Genomic DNA, 15,614 nt, shown 5'->3' on the forward strand with positions numbered 1-15,614 from the left:
TGTAATATGTTTTTGGTGTTTTTTACTTATTTATTATTATTTTTTTTTAAGATACAAGAGACGCATTGGCATTTTCAGGCGTTTAACATGGAGTGATTCAAATATACATGTAGAAGTCCTTTCTGATAATTTAAATGCATGGTATGAGTTAGCTCGTGAGGTACTTTTCAACTTGGTACTGACCAAACACATTTCAGATGGCAGATTTCAGGTTTTCAGTTAGCACAAATAAGCACAGCAGCATGGTTTGCTAAGACCAGTCCATCTTCAGGTCACTGAAGAAATGGATGCTACAAAACTCAGTAGAAAAGTCTTCTCTGTCCTGGACGAGACAGCAGGGACTGTAAGGAAGAGTGGAATAAAAAAGATGCACATAGGAACAACAACAGCAGAAAAAGAGCTTCACTGTAATAAAGGCTTAAATCCTTTTGAAGGGTTCAACAGTCATGTAGGTGAGGGGGGTTGGGGCAGTATGGTCTCTTTGGATTTTCAAGAGTTTTTTGTGAGAGACGTTTTTAAGGAAAGGTTTTTAAGGAAACACAACCTGAACTGGTATATGAGGGAAAATTCTTTGCTACTGAGGTGGATAGGGTGAGAAAGTGGATAAAGGTAGGATATGGGCAGAAATAAAGGTTACAAAGGGTGTTCTGGAGGGGTATCAGCTGGGACCTCTGCTGTTCAGCAGTTTATGATTAACCCCAGAAGGGGCTGAGCTCTAAAGCAGGAAATTATGCTGGTAATGTGAAGTAATTAAAGATGAGAGACAGTTGTAAAGAGTTGGAGAAAAACATTTTGGATTTGAGCAGTAAAGTAGCAAATAAAATTCAGCACGGGTAGATGGGAATCAATGCACATGAGGAACAGTTATTGTAATATTGTGTATGATGTGTTGGGCTCCAAAAATAGTGCAATCACTAAGGAGTAAGGTCTTGAGATTTTAATATTCCCATGAAAATATCTAATGAGTAGTATTCAGTAAAGTGAGTTAAGTACTTAGAATTATTAGGAAAGAAATAAAAAATACAAACCTGAATACATTATTATACCAGTCTATAAATTTAAGGTTTTCCTAGGCCATGGTACAGTGTGCAGCTTTGTTTCTTTCATCTCAAAAAGAATTTGGTAGAAAGAATTTAAGTACGAAAAGACAATGATCTGTTATGGAAGAGCTTTCTGTATAAGGAAAGAGGGAATTTAGTAGTACTTGGTATAAGCCGTCAAAGTCATAGATAGCATGGGAGAAGGTTGATATGGGTTAGTTTTCTCTGTCTCTTCATCAAATGGATAGGAGGCAGGTTTAAAATAAACAGATTTATTCTTCATAGGCAACAGTGGTGGAAAGCCTTGCTGAGGATATTGTTGGAGCTAAAATTATTTATCTGTGTTGAAGCGAAGTCTGGACAAGTACATGGTGAGAAATGCATGGTTACTCAATATTCAGTGATCATATTAGCCTCAGAAAGTTCCTTAAGCAGAAGGTATTTGGAGTCTGGAAGAGCATCCAGGGGAGTATCATACACATCCCATTCTTACTTTTCCCTAGACATCTGCTTATGAATATTGATAAAGATAAGATATTGGTCTTATACATCATCTAATGAACAATTGTTACTGTTGCCTGTTATCTTTGTTGTTTTCCCAGTTTTTAAACTAAGATTTTTATAGATCATTCCCGTTTAAAAAGAAAAAAATTAGAACACAAGCCCATCTCTTCATCACTTAATGGAAGAAACTGTGAAAACAGTACCAAGTAGTTTGAAGGCTCTTTTAGATGTCTAGCATTATTACTTTTGAGTAATGAATAGTTAAAATAACTGAATATTAGCCCTTTACACTGTTCATATATATACTTATATATTAGAATTGTTTATATATATAATTATATATATATAATATTAGTAATTCACAATAGGACTATGAGATGCTTCAGGTGTATGTAGACAATGGTCTTCTGTCTTGGTGCTAGTTGTGTTTTTGTTGGAGTTCCCTTTTGCTTGGTAAAAGAGTTGTTCACCGGAATATGCCCTGCAAAGACTCTATGCTGTTAAAGAAGTTGTTTTTCATAACTATCCATTAGCATTTAACATTGAAAAGCCATTCTGGTAGCCAACAGTACTAAAGCCGAAAAAATACCTCATGTAGTGTTGGCTTTAGTTTTCAGTTTGTGGAAACAGAACATGCTAGCTTCCAGTGTGAAGTAGTGGGGTATGGAGCAGCAAAGAATGCTGCAGATTATCTGGGTCTGTGTGGCTGCAGGTGGGTTAATGACAATTATTAAATGCTAATGATCCAGCTGGGTTGTGAGGTGAGGCAGTAACCTGATTCGCAGGCAGATAAACTATGGGGATAAATGTAGAGTTTATTGTGGTAAGGGGGAGTGTTTCTGATGACTAAAACAGTATGGCAATTACATGTTTTGCTTTTGTTTTGCTAGTTTATGTAAGTAGAGAAGTTTACTTGATAGTGGCGTCAATGGATGAGAACACGGAGGAGTGGAAACCACCACAGATCAGTGTGTGGCTGGGGGCTCCCTCCGTGCCACTGGGCGAGCAGAGCCAATGTCCCCTGTTGGAGCGTTTCACGCCCTGGTGGGTTGCATAGAGTGGACCACTCCTTAGCAGGAGTCATGAAGCGAATACAGAAAACCCTATGAGAGCAGTGTATGGGGTAGGTGGTATTGAGAGGGCAATGCTAGTAGAAATATATCTGTGAAAGAATAGTTCCATTGTTGTTAAGTAAATAACTTTTCCTTGGATAATGATTATTGGCTCTGAGGACTGGGGGAAAATAGATTAAAAACATTGAAATTAAAAGGTGTGAAGACACGCTTAAGGGAAGGTAAGTGCACAAAGCTTTGTAAATTATTTGTTCATGTTTGATGTCCAGAAATTGCCCTAAGAACAAGGGCTCTGCTGGACTGGAGTTGTGCAACTAGCATTTGAGGCAATCACTGTGTGAAGAAGCAACATCATTTGCAACCGATTTTCAGAGTTCTTGCATCCAAAATCTCTTTTGCTGAAGCTTTGAGGAATTCTTAAAAGTAACGTGTGTCCTCTCAGAATATCCCCAAACAAATGAAAAATTCCTGGGTTTTTGAAGGTCAATAAAACATGTAGAAGCTCTATCCAGACAAAGCTTGCTCAGAGAGGAGCTTCAGAGGAAGGTTAATAGCCCAGGTATTCAGTTTAGTGAGCCCTTTTTAGACTGAACCTTATAAAATCATGAGTAAATAAATTACTTTGTCAAAATTAGTTTTCTCATATATATATACGCACACACACTTTAGATTAGAAGATATTTACATGTCTGTATAATAAATTTCTTGTTCTATAGACTTTATTAGTATTGGGTAGAACATGTACAAACTGTGTGGTTGAACGAGTGATACTTTTTGCTTCATATGATTAAGTTCCACACAATGTTCTCTAAATAGACAAGAAAGCACTTAGTTGGTAAGCAATGTGTGCACATCTAGAATGGAAAACAGTATTATACTTTAGCTAGTTGTGTCATGTGAAATTCTTATTTTTTTAATCTGTACAAATTCAAAATTATTGCGATGATTAAAAATGGAGAGGGAGACTGTCAAGTTATTTTTCAAATCCTGTAGGAAAAAAGAGTAAGTAAGTAGTAGGGCTTTCAAATTACCATTGCCTCACTAATTGCTGTTCAGATATTATGCAGTCTTTGAATTTGCCTCAAACATGAGAAGTTTAACTTGCTGTCACTGAGTATGATGGGATCAAAGATTTAGAAAAATGCTTACCAGATTTGTGAATGTTTTTTAGATCTTGTGGATGTTTAGCATTCTTTTTCATCCACCCTTTAATGAGGTAATCTTACAATTTGGGACACTACTGTTTTCCATTCAGAAACATTTACAATAGCAGAAAGAGTAATTAGAGTTACTAGGAGATAGGATATGATACCGTTCCTGTTTGACAGACATCGACCAGAGGGAAAATGTGTAAAACTTTGTCCTTTTTCCTCCCACCTGTCCCCCCACATTTGACTGGGGACTGATTAAAAAGCTGGTTTTGGTGCCCTCACTCAAAGTAAACTCAAGTCTGGTGGAGGGGTACAGGAGCATGCTTCATGAGGTACTCTTTTTCTGTCATTAAAGTAACATGGAAACTGGCCAAAAAGCCTCTAAGTTTATCTGAAGTAACACTTGCAGCTTTGTGGAAGTATGCGGCTGAGTAATAGTACAAAAATAGCAAGTTATTTTGAGGAAGAGCATATGTTCTATAACAATGAGAAATTGGTATACAGATAAAAGAAATTATGGATCTAAATATAAATTTCAGATGAGAAAGATCTGTGGCTTAGTGCCACACAGTCTTCTGTAGATACAGCCATTAGAAGTTGTTTAATGCTCGTTCTTCTATCATAGTTATTTAAAGAAGCATCATCATTGATAAATTGCTGCACTGCCTTAAAGGTGCACATTTTGTAGTCTGTAGCAGTACAGATAATAGGCACTTCTTATATTAGACTGCACACCGATATACAGCGTACCGTACAGCAATAATTGCATGCGCTTTGTTTTTTTTTACTTACAGGAAAGGTACATTGTAGAACCATACTATCTGCTTACTGTTTAAAGACACTGACAGCCAAATGCAGCTATCTCCTGTTAGAATCCAAAATGAAGAAAACATTGGATCAGACTCGCAGGTTACTTGAGAAGGCATTTATATATATGTGCTTAGACACAGGAAAACAACTGCAGCTTGTAAAATATAGTGCAAAATTCTCCATGCTTCCGCAGATAATTGCAGAATTGATTTTTTTTTTTTTTAAGACGAGGGGAAAAAAAAAAAGCTTTGAGGTACTGCTCTGAGGATTAAAATTTTCCTCCATAGAAGTCACTTTATTTCATGGAAGAGATTAGTTTCTCTACAAAAAAAAAAAAATGAACACAGTGCAAGTTGACAGTCAAAATTGCTCCTTTTGAATGTTTTTTATTTTTCCTAGTTTCTCCTTAAATGATTAGAGATGGGCATACATAAAAAATCCTACTGGTGAGCAGGACAAGAGATCAGATTAAGTTGCAATTAGATTTGGAAAACTAGAACCTAAAGCACTGCCAAATAAAATCTGTATAGAGCCACTCTGTTCATCAAGTTCTGTGTGGTCAGTGTAAAGCTCTTTTGAAAGCTGGAGAGAGATTATGTACAATATAATCTTTATTGTTAAAATTTTACTTTGCAGGAGGTAAGTTTGAAAGTATTAGACCTTATGAAAGTCTGCAAATCAAAAATCAGTTCTCGTTTGATTTGTCACTAAATTTTTTTCTTCTTTTCTGATCCACTTACGCTTCAAAAATTTTACATGCCAACTTGCTGTCATTTGCCATCCATAAACAAGATGGATTCGTGCAGTACTTCTCTTTCAGAAGAGGAAGAAATACAAAGGAGAGCAGTACAGGATTTAGGAGAAAAAGCCAAGGAGAGGTTAAAGAATTCAGCTGGCATTAGGCATATCATCTCTGAATAGTTTAAAATTTGTTTTCAAACTTATCCTCTCTCTCTCTTTGTAATCAGCCTGATCTGATTAGTGTCTGTATAAACTACCTGTGTTGCTGAGGAGAAACAAGGAGTAAAGGAAAATTCCAACAGGGACACAGAAAATTACAGAGAAACTGGGAGAAAAGAAGAGGAAAAGAATCTGTAAGGGATTTTCCTCTTCTGTTTTTTCAGATGTTTTCTCTGTAATGCTGAAAGTATGAGAGACGAGTAAATATAGTAACTTTAGCTCTTGCATTTACAATTCCCTGAAAAAGAGAGGCCAGTTTCCTAGGAGCCCGTAGTGATCTCTGCAGCTAAAGTAGAGCCAAAAAAGAGAAGCATGGGAGGTAAGGTGGTCTTCATGCTGTTAACACTCTAATGCAGAAGTGTCTGTTTGGTTGCTGGAGTTGTCTTCAAATTGTAAAAGATCAAGTAAAATAAGTAGGTAAATGAATAAAAACTTAGTGATTTTTCTTTATATCCAGGATCTGTTTGGTAGGTGCTTTTGGTACGTGCTACAGTTCCTGGCTGGGCTGCATACTCAGTTTTATTTCCTGTGAAAATCAGTGTGCAGAGGAATAGCTGATAGATGTCTGGACCTCAGCCTAATACAGAGTTCAGATGCAGTCTGGGAACTTAAAAATAAGCAAATTATTGGCAAAAAGGCAGGAGAACACAAAAATATCACTATCTGCCCCAGCCAGCTGAGAAATCTGGACAGTTATGGAGTTGTCCTATTGAACACTTGGCTAAAATGAGCCATAGGAGTATGCTTTCTGACCATTTGGAGAGAAGGTGGAAAATCCTTTTCTTTGTTAAGGGGGGGGAGCAAAGTGTTTTTCATGGTGTTTCCTCTATAGAGATATTGCTAGTACTCTATTTTACTTGTTTATTCTTGTGATTTAAGAAAAGCTCCATCCAAAACGCTCCTCATTTGGAGCTTTGTGCATCCATGCCATATGTTAAAAACATGGGGAAGAGTAGTTGTAGAATCTGTGCAGCAACACTTGTCCTTTATCTCCCTCCCCACCCACACTGAAATAACAGACTTGGAGTCTGTTATCCTCAGCACCGCTTTTTCCTCCTGTGAATGTCGATTTTCCAGATGTACCAGGTCAATGCTCTCCAAACTGACCAGGGATTTTTATTTTATTTTATTTTTCTTGGTTTTGTGACTCACATTTTGAGGACCTATTTTTAGGTTCTTAAAAGCACTGGAGTGGTGTATCTGGACTAAGTATACCAAAAATTGAAACCTTAACAGCAACTAAAGGTGAATACAAAAAATCACTTTCAGTTTTTTGAAGTACTGCTGCAGCTATGTTGTATACCAGCTCTGCAACATGTTTTATGCCATTTTTCATATTTTCAGTTTGTCATCTAGAAATTAAAGGAAACTTTTAAAAGGTCCCAGAAGCCAATTTGAATATTTTTGACACAGCTTAAATGGTGTAGTCTCAAGTGAGAAATTATATCCCATTTAACTTGTACATTCTAGTATTTTGGCTTATTTCCAGATTTGCTGCATACTCTGAAATGTGCAGAAGAAGAGGGCAAAAGATCTCATCCTGTCTGATCTAATCTTGCTTAAAGTTGTTTCACTCTTAGCATCCTGTGATGGTCATTTTTAGCTATGGGATCATAAACAGCCTTTAATGCTTGATTTGTCTTCTTTCACACTGAGAATAAAGGAAGCGTCTAGAATGTATTACGAAGTTGAGTGCGTGCAAGCGTCTAGTAGATCAGAGTTGTTAATAGAAATGTTACAAAGGGTGGTATTACCATTTCACACTCAAATAACTCTGCACAGATGTAAAACTGATGATTTTGCATTGCATAAGCGTTTGCCAAATGAAACATCACTGCATATTAAATAGAAAACCGTTATGCTTTTGTTATCAGTGATTTGGCCTTGTGCATAACGTGCTTAATTCTATGTGTTTTGATAGGTAAGAACCTCAATTTCTGAAAATGGTATGTTTTAAAACGAGTAGTTATCTCCCTTCAAAAGTTTTCCCTCAGACACGTAATTCTTTGTGATAGCTTGACATATGTTTTTTTGGTCATCTCTTATTATTCTTTTTAAGACCTACTGTGGAGAATGGCCCTGATTGTATTATCAAAGGTAACGGGGAGTTGGATCATAAGAGAACACAATATCTCAGAAAATTAACTTGTTCTAAAATAGATTTAGAAGTTCTGGCATCCTTGGAGTCTTATCACGTAGTAAGAATGTGTGATATAAGAACAAATACCTACAAAATATGTCTCTTCTTCTGGCAGTGGAACATAAACAACATAAGAAGGTAGAGAGACACTTGTTTGTGACTATCACTCATTGAGGGGGCAGCAATCAACCATCTTGGAGCAACTCCATCCTGGAACAGCTTGAGGGGCCCATCCTGACATGATCAAGACACAAGTTAGGTTTGTCTTCTACACTCCAAAAATACACTGTTATTTTTCTAAACTAAATTGTCTACTTGAGTAACGTGAAACAGAACAAAGAAGGTTTTCATCTAATCTAGTGCTTATTTAGTCTCCTTGTAGGAGAAAGCCTAGGATTATTTGGATGTTAGAGAAGCCTCAAGGTAGTCCTGAAAAGTGCAGCTGGGGTTGATTCAGCTGTAACATCAGTAATTCTGGAGGTTTTCTCTGAAGGAGTTCTCAGCTTCAAGAAGAGCTACTGCATGCAGTGCTGCCTGAACCTTGGGAATAGGAAGACTAGTGGTTTTTTTTTGTTGTTGTTTGTTTGTTTTTTTACCCCCCAGAACTTTCCTAGAATACAAAGTTCTGTGACTGTCTGAGGGCTACCTCATAGCACACATCACACACATTGTGATGTGCAACAGTGACATTGTGAAACTTAGGACCCTTTTCCAGTCTGTTGAATTGACTGTAACTTTGTTTAGTAGTAAAAGGTCACTTTTAAAAATGATAACGTTTCTGTTTTGTCCCCATGGACACCTTTTTGTAGAATCTGCTTTTTTTTTTCCTACTCTCTTTTCTCCCCACCCTTTCGGCAAACATATTATAAAGAAACAGCTTAGGGAAATGAAACAAGCTGTCCAAATTTGTAAAAGTTGCACTTCCTCAAGGAATTTCAGCAATGTATAACAGTTGGTCTAAATGGGGATTGGAACAGTTTAGATATCTTTATTTGTTTTTAATTTAAATGGGAAGGAGAACTGTAATGATCTCTTAAGAGAGCAAGGATGATTTTTTAGGAAATGGTTTGATATTTACATAGTTAACAGTTACACTGGAAGACAAATAGATATTTAATATGTAAAACAACTTTTCCTATTTTATAATGTGTTTTTCAAAATGAAAAAAATAGCTATTTTTTGTGTTGCGGTGGTGTTAATGTAGTAGAAACGTGAGCAAGCACAGCAGTGTTTGCATGTTTAGAAGTGGAATGGATGTAGTAGTAGACACCATAGTTAACTACACCAAAATGTGTAATGTGCCCTAGATGTATGGCATGTTTACCATGTGGCATATATATTAGCTATATATATTGCAACTAATGAAGAAAGCTGTATGCTACTGTGCTACCTCCAGTAGAATAATTTCTATCTATTTTAAAGCTTACTCAATAAGCTAGTTTGCAAGTGAATACTGATATTTCAGCAGATAGCGAAAGGATTTTTCTATTGATTTTTCTAGAGAAGAGAGTATCCACTTCACGTGATGCAATCCATACATAGCATTAGTAATTTAGCTCTGTTCTTGTGGTTTAAGCAACTGCTTTATCTTGTGCCGTGATTCTCATAATCTGTAGAAAGGCAGAAGCAGATACAGAGAGGAGTTGTGTGCAGGGCATACTAATAGGATTGCCAGCTTTGCTTCTCTTATGAGTTCCAAAGACCCCAGATTTGTGTATCTTCAGGAAAAGTGCTGAAAGCTTTTCATGGAGATTTGAAAGACAATTTGTTGATTTAGTAACTACAGAGAGAATCTGATAGCTACTTTTGGGGGGCAATTTTAAGGTAGTTTTGTCATTTTGGGGTATAGTTAGCATACATAAAGCACAGTTGCCCTTTTGTGTTTACAGGAATGTTGACTGTTTGAATAGACTTGTTTGAAAGCATCTCTTAAAAGTGTGTAGGTAGTGATGATAAGGTAGGTATGCAATCATCACTGAATCACAGAATGGTTTGGATTGGAAGGGACCTTTAAACCTCTAGTCCAAGCTGCCTGCCGTGGGAGATAAGGGGGGGCTTTATGCAAAAGCTTAGATGGAAGAAATGTAAATTCAGAAGTAATGGACAGTTTAGGAAAAAAAACTTTACCGTGAGGGTGGCCAAACAGTGGAACAGGCTTCCTAGAGAGGTGGTTGATGTCCCATGCCTGTCAGTGTTTAAGAGGCATTTGGACAATGACTTCAATAACGTGCTTTAACTTGCGGTTAGCCCTGAAGTGGTCAGGCAGTTGGACTAGATGATCTCTGAAGGTCCCTTCCAATGGGACTGTTCTATTCTACTCCACTATTTTGATTTAAATGAGGTGTATTAAAATTCTGAAAGTTACCAAATATTACACTGACTATGGAGTAGATGAAAGACCTATATGCAGTCATCTTCCCTTTCCCTCATTGATAAGGCTGAATGAGCACAGTTTGACTGAAGTCAGTAAAGGAGTACATCTATGCTCCAGCTAGGGGTTTTATCCTCTGGGTAATCTGAATTCTGTTCTAGATTTTACTACAGACTACTTTATCACTCATTACAATTAAAATTTCTGGATCATGTACAAGTAGAAATCCAGGGAAAAACGTAAAGATGCCTAGATGATCTGGCACTATTTGAAGTCAATAACCCCTTTTCATATTATGTTAGTAGCAGCATTGTACCATGAGTTAACCAGTAGTAGAAAATCCAAGTATAGAATCCTTGGGGCTGTGCTGTTAGCATAGCTGTCCACCACTCAGTAATGTTCCTTTTTTTAAACTATATTTTATATATCATGTTGTGCAGCTGTCACCTTCCACCATGTGTGGTTTATTTACTTATTTATTTTATTTTTGTTGTTGTTTTAAGCCTTTGAGGTAAATGAAGCACCACTGGCAGAGTATTTGACTTGAAGACAAGTGTCTGTGCAGTAGGCATGACAAACACTTGGAAAATAAGGCAATGCATCCTGGGTAGAGGAGATAAAAGGAAAAAATAATTATCTATTGGAATAACATAAATAATGTGTCATTCGTATTTAGTGTACTTTTAAATGGTGATGTGAAAATCTCCTGTATTAGGAGTTACTTGCATTCAGTAACTTTAGAAATTCAAATATACGTATTCGTATATTTTAAAGAAGCATCTTGACAGAAATCCTGTGAAGTGAAGAGAGATTAATTCTCCTCCTCAGTGGACAGGCAAAAAAGATGTATATCTGAGGGAGTAAAGGAGAAAATTGATCGCGTGTTAATGATCATTTTGCAGAACGTGTACGACACATGGATATTGCAGTAGATGCTAAAAATATGTAAATAACTTTGATTTTGGATGAGCCAGGGTAGTAATTATTTCAGAAGTGAAAAGGAATATTTAAAAAGCCTTAAGAGAAGACATTTTCTTGGCATGTGGCTAAAGACGCAGCAACCCACCCTCAATTTCCCTGAATGAATATGGTGGAAAGCCCTCAAAACTGCTCTGAATCTATCAGGCTCAGATTTCTTTGCATCAGTGCAGCCATTAGAAGGGAGAGAGAAGCTGTGCTTACACCAAAGGACATCTTTAGTGTTAACAATGGTAACAGCCCAGCTGTGAGTGAATCCATGTTGGAATAAATACATGCCATACATGGTTTTTACCATCAAGGTGAAACTCTGGGACAGTCTTTTAACAGGGAGAAGGGGAGACCCCTAGCAGTTATGAATGTGAAATACTTGCTTACTATACCAGGAAACTGTGTCAGGAACAGGTAGCATCACCTGGTCCACATTCTTACTCCTCCGGAGCAAAGTGCTGTCCCATAACCTCTACAAGTTGCATTTTCTCCAGGTTGTGGAGAGTCTCAATCTCTCCGGACCCTGCTTCTTTGTCCTCTCAGGAGAGGGAAAATGGTTCTGCAGAGGTTGGTTAGTAAGTAAACAGCTCTGTTAATTTCTTAGATATTGTAAGATCGTTTGCACTGTCAAGCTACAGGAAATGGTGCTTGGCAATACCCAGCTAAATGCTGTTGCCAGCAAGATGAAACCAAAACGCCATGATGAGTGTCCTGCCGTGAAAGAGAGTAACGATGTGTGCAGAACACACTTCTGTTGGGCACGCTGAAAGTTTTTGCATTTTGAAATGCAGCTTCTCCAGTGTGCTAGCTGAGCAATCCCTAGCTATGGGTGGGAGAGGGGAAATGTGAGAGGCAGGGGAAGTATGACGGAGCCTGTGCTGGGTGTTTGTGAGGTGGTTCTCTCTAGAAAAGCCAGAGAGCTTCTGTGAGCTGCTGGCTGGGGTAGTGCCTTCGATGCCGGGGGAGGGGGGCACAGAGGGTGCAGTCCTTGTGGCTTCGCTCAAGTGTTGGTTTTTGGTATGTTGTGTGGTGGAGAGAAAGGTGGAGCATTGATCTAGCTTGTGATTTATCTCAAGTACTCAAAACCCTGAAAAACTGGATTGTTTCGGCACTGAATCTTTGATGTGCTTTAGAAATGCTGAAGAAAGGCATTGAGTAAAACACTAGACCACAAAACATAAAAATAAACTAGGGCTATTTCTGTGGCTTAGCTTTAACCAGCTTGTGTTTAGCTGTTTTACATTATTGTAATGCACAAAAACAAAGGAAGATGTCTTGTTTTTTTTCAAATACTGTTGCTAAAAGTAGAAATTCTTTCACAGTGTTTAAAGGAGCTTACTAAATCAGGACACAGAGGTTGTGTTAATTCTTTCAGAGCTCCTTTTGCATGTGGTGTTAAGCTTTGTATTTTAGAAAAAATCACGCTCAGCAATGAAATTGGAATTTGAAGTAAACTCCAAAGAACCAGATTGTTACCTGGAATGAAGAAGCGTACAGTGCAGGCATGAAAATACATATAAGATGGAGCTTTAAGACAAAAATCATCTTATTAATTCAAAAGTACTGGTGTCCTTTTTAGGTGTTTTCTGTCTCTCGTTACCCTTGGTCACTTTTACCTGTAAGAAGTGATTATAAAATACCACTATTTTGTTAGATAGCATCTGATTTTCACGTACAGGTGTATAAACACCTGTGCAGTGGTTGAAACACAAGACTGGGAGGATCTCACCCTCTTCTCCTCTGGGGAAGCATTGCTTTTGAGAAGTTGGTGGGTCTGTGCTTTCTAACCTGAGATTTAACTAGTACAATTCAGTGATGTGCTATCAGAGTAATCGGCAAGTGATTCCCAAAGGGGAGGAGAGCTGTGGGAGTCAGCAGGAACTCATGTAGAGCACTGGATGCCTTCTGGCAACTGAGCCCAAGGTAAATGCAGTGGTGCTAACTGCAGGTTGAGGGAGAGTCAGTCTTATTGCAGAACACTGACCTGCCTGGCTAAGGAAGAGGTTTGCAGAACTGAATCTGAACCCTCGTTTAATTTTGAGTTTGGGAACAGTGCCAAGAGCTGCGTGGTTTTTTGTTTTGTTTTGTTTTTCCCTTAATGTGCCATGGCACTCTGTCTTGTGTAATACATTCTGGCTTGTAATTTACATTAAAAATTGCTGTCCATAGACTCCAAAGTCAGCTGGATCAATTCTGTTGGGTAACTTGACTAATGATACATACAGCTAATTTATTCTTCCATCCCCACTAATGCAGAATGGTCTGTGTTTTATTAGCTTCATTTCAAAGCAGCAATGAGAAAAAAGTACATAAGATTTTTTCTACTTTTTTTTCCCCAAGTAAGCTTGGATATTGTATCTAGTGTTTTATTGTGGCTCTGAGTATTAAACATCTTTACATCTGGTTTGAAACACAGCACTAATCCTACAAAACTGGTATGACTTTTTTTTTTAACAAATAAAAGAAGGAACTGGGATGGTAAGCTGAATTATGAGCCCACATAGTTAGGTACTGCTATAAGAAGTGGGAGGGAATAACAGAACCAGTTAGTTGACTAACCACTTCCCTTCATTGTTGCTTTTAATATTAGAACAGCCTTGCTAGCTTTCTAAACCACCATGAGTTACAAAAATGAGACAATGTACGCTCTTGCTGGTAAGTTCCTTTCCTTTAAGATCTAAACTGAAACTAGAATTGGAATTGATCCTCAGTGATTTAAATCTGAATTAAGATGTATTGCTGTATGTTTTCCATAATCATAAAAAATATGGTACAGTGTGGTGTTGTTCATAGTAAACAAATCTAGGCAGTTACATTCCTGCCTTAACAGCAGATTTTCTTCATGCAGGGTCAGAAGGGTGTATCCCTTGATAAATTACAAACTTACTACTGAAGTAATAATAACAGTTGAAAAAAACAATGCAAGCCTGTAAGGTCAGAAAGGTGATTTAAATGACTTTTTTGAATGAGCTGTAAAATGAACTTCCATGTCTCTCTCGAGTACTATATGCTGTTCTGTGCTGTCCTTTCGTGAGCTGCAGTCATGTATGCTGGTTGCTATTACTACTTGGTTAGCTGGAGAATTCCTATTTCATGGCTTCTGTTGCAGGTCCTATTAGTAATAATTATCATAGTTAAAAATCTTAATATCTACACCTGTGCTGTAGTCTAATATTTCTTTTTGGACTGTGCCTGTTAGGCATATATATATTTCATATATATAATACATTAAAATAAACAAATGCTGTTTGGTAGTCTTATTTCTAAATATATCACATCAGGTTATTTAATATTTAAGGCTGAAATAAATTTTGTTTATACTCTTGCCATGCTCACAGGATTGTCAATTGATGATACAGACTGTAAGAAGTAAAACCTGGTGTCTCAAGAGCACTACAGTTAAGGCTGTTTTTACTGGTCTGAATGGGAACTTGGTTGGATTCTCAGTACTGAGCAAAAAGCTGTAACTGGAGTTTCAGCTGTAACAGTTATTTCTTTGTCTTATCTGTAATGTATCTGTGAAGTGGCTAAATATACCCCAAAACTAGGGAAGGACATAATAGTTCATACTCTATTTTATAACATTGTTCATTTAGTGGGATGCACTAGCTTGTGTTGTCAGTATATTTATTTACTCAATAGATTTATGTGAAATGTATTGTCAGCTTTCTAATGATATACCTGTCCTCATAAATCAAAAAACAAACAAACAAAAAAACAAAACCCCACAAAAATAACCCCAACAACATAAACCAACCAACCAAACAACAACAAAAACTGGTGTTTTTTTTTTTAGGGAAAGCATCATTTTAAAAGGTGTCAGTATATTTTTAGGTTCTTCATTCAAAACCTGAACGAATAATTACTTTATTGCAAGCTCTCTGTTCCCATTAATGCTCTACAATTTCTGCAACAGTTACTTTCAAAATAGCTTCTGTGTTTTCTGATCACATTTGGATATTTGCTCTGAAAGACAAAAAGATTAAGCCAAATATTTTGGGAATTTTGTGAGGTTTATAAATAAGTTTTTGAAATTACTACACCTCAATTTCTATTCTCTTGCTGTAGAGCAGTAGAAGTGATTCCCTTTGAATCTTGCACAGGAGGAAAGGATGGACCATTTCCTGAAGATTCAGCTAGGAGCAACCTTGAGTTAGCCAGCCACACTTGACCTAGAATGTGGCTTTACTGTAATAAAAAGGCTTTCACCTAATCTATTGTTAATATCAATGTTTTTGGAGAGCCATAAGCAAAACATCAGTAACTCTTGTAAGGAGAGAAAAAAAATCTAAACAGCATACAAGTTACAGGGTAGTAATGGCTGCAGCATGTGTCAATTTTTGAAGCCACCCATATTGGTCACCTGAGAAAAATGAGTACAGCTAGCAAACCATTTCTTCTTATTGAAGTGGCAAACAAAATAAGCTCACTTTGCAGAGATCTTAACCTTAAATATTGCCCTCTTCCTTAACACTGAAGTTAATATTATTAATCCCCAGTTGCCCACAATGTGGGGTCCTCCTGCAATTCTTCAACTTTCCTTCATTCCCATCCTTAACAAATTTTTGGCACCTATGAGTTTGCTGTGTTGCAGTG

At 37.3% G+C, this 15,614-nt stretch overlaps 1 protein-coding gene across 4 annotated transcripts in view; it reads left to right on the plus strand.

The window, feature by feature from the left end:
- The window catches only part of HDAC9 (histone deacetylase 9), a 480,503-nt gene that overhangs the window by 57,814 nt on the left and 407,075 nt on the right, over positions 1-15,614 (plus strand). For 2 of the 4 annotated variants that reach the window (XM_080581231.1, XM_080581241.1), the window contains exon 1: positions 7,993-13,673. The exons of the other annotated variants lie outside the window; for them this stretch is intronic. In XM_080581231.1, coding sequence (XP_080437357.1) covers positions 13,637-13,673 — 37 coding nt within the window. In that variant the 5' untranslated portion in view covers positions 7,993-13,636. Of the gene's footprint in view, positions 1-7,992; positions 13,674-15,614 lie in introns of those variants that run through there. 4 annotated transcript variants of the gene reach the window in all.

Source organism: Anser brachyrhynchus (genome assembly GCF_964034855.1).
Source record: "Anser brachyrhynchus genome assembly, chromosome: 2".
Lineage (NCBI taxonomy): Eukaryota > Metazoa > Chordata > Aves > Anseriformes > Anatidae > Anser > Anser brachyrhynchus.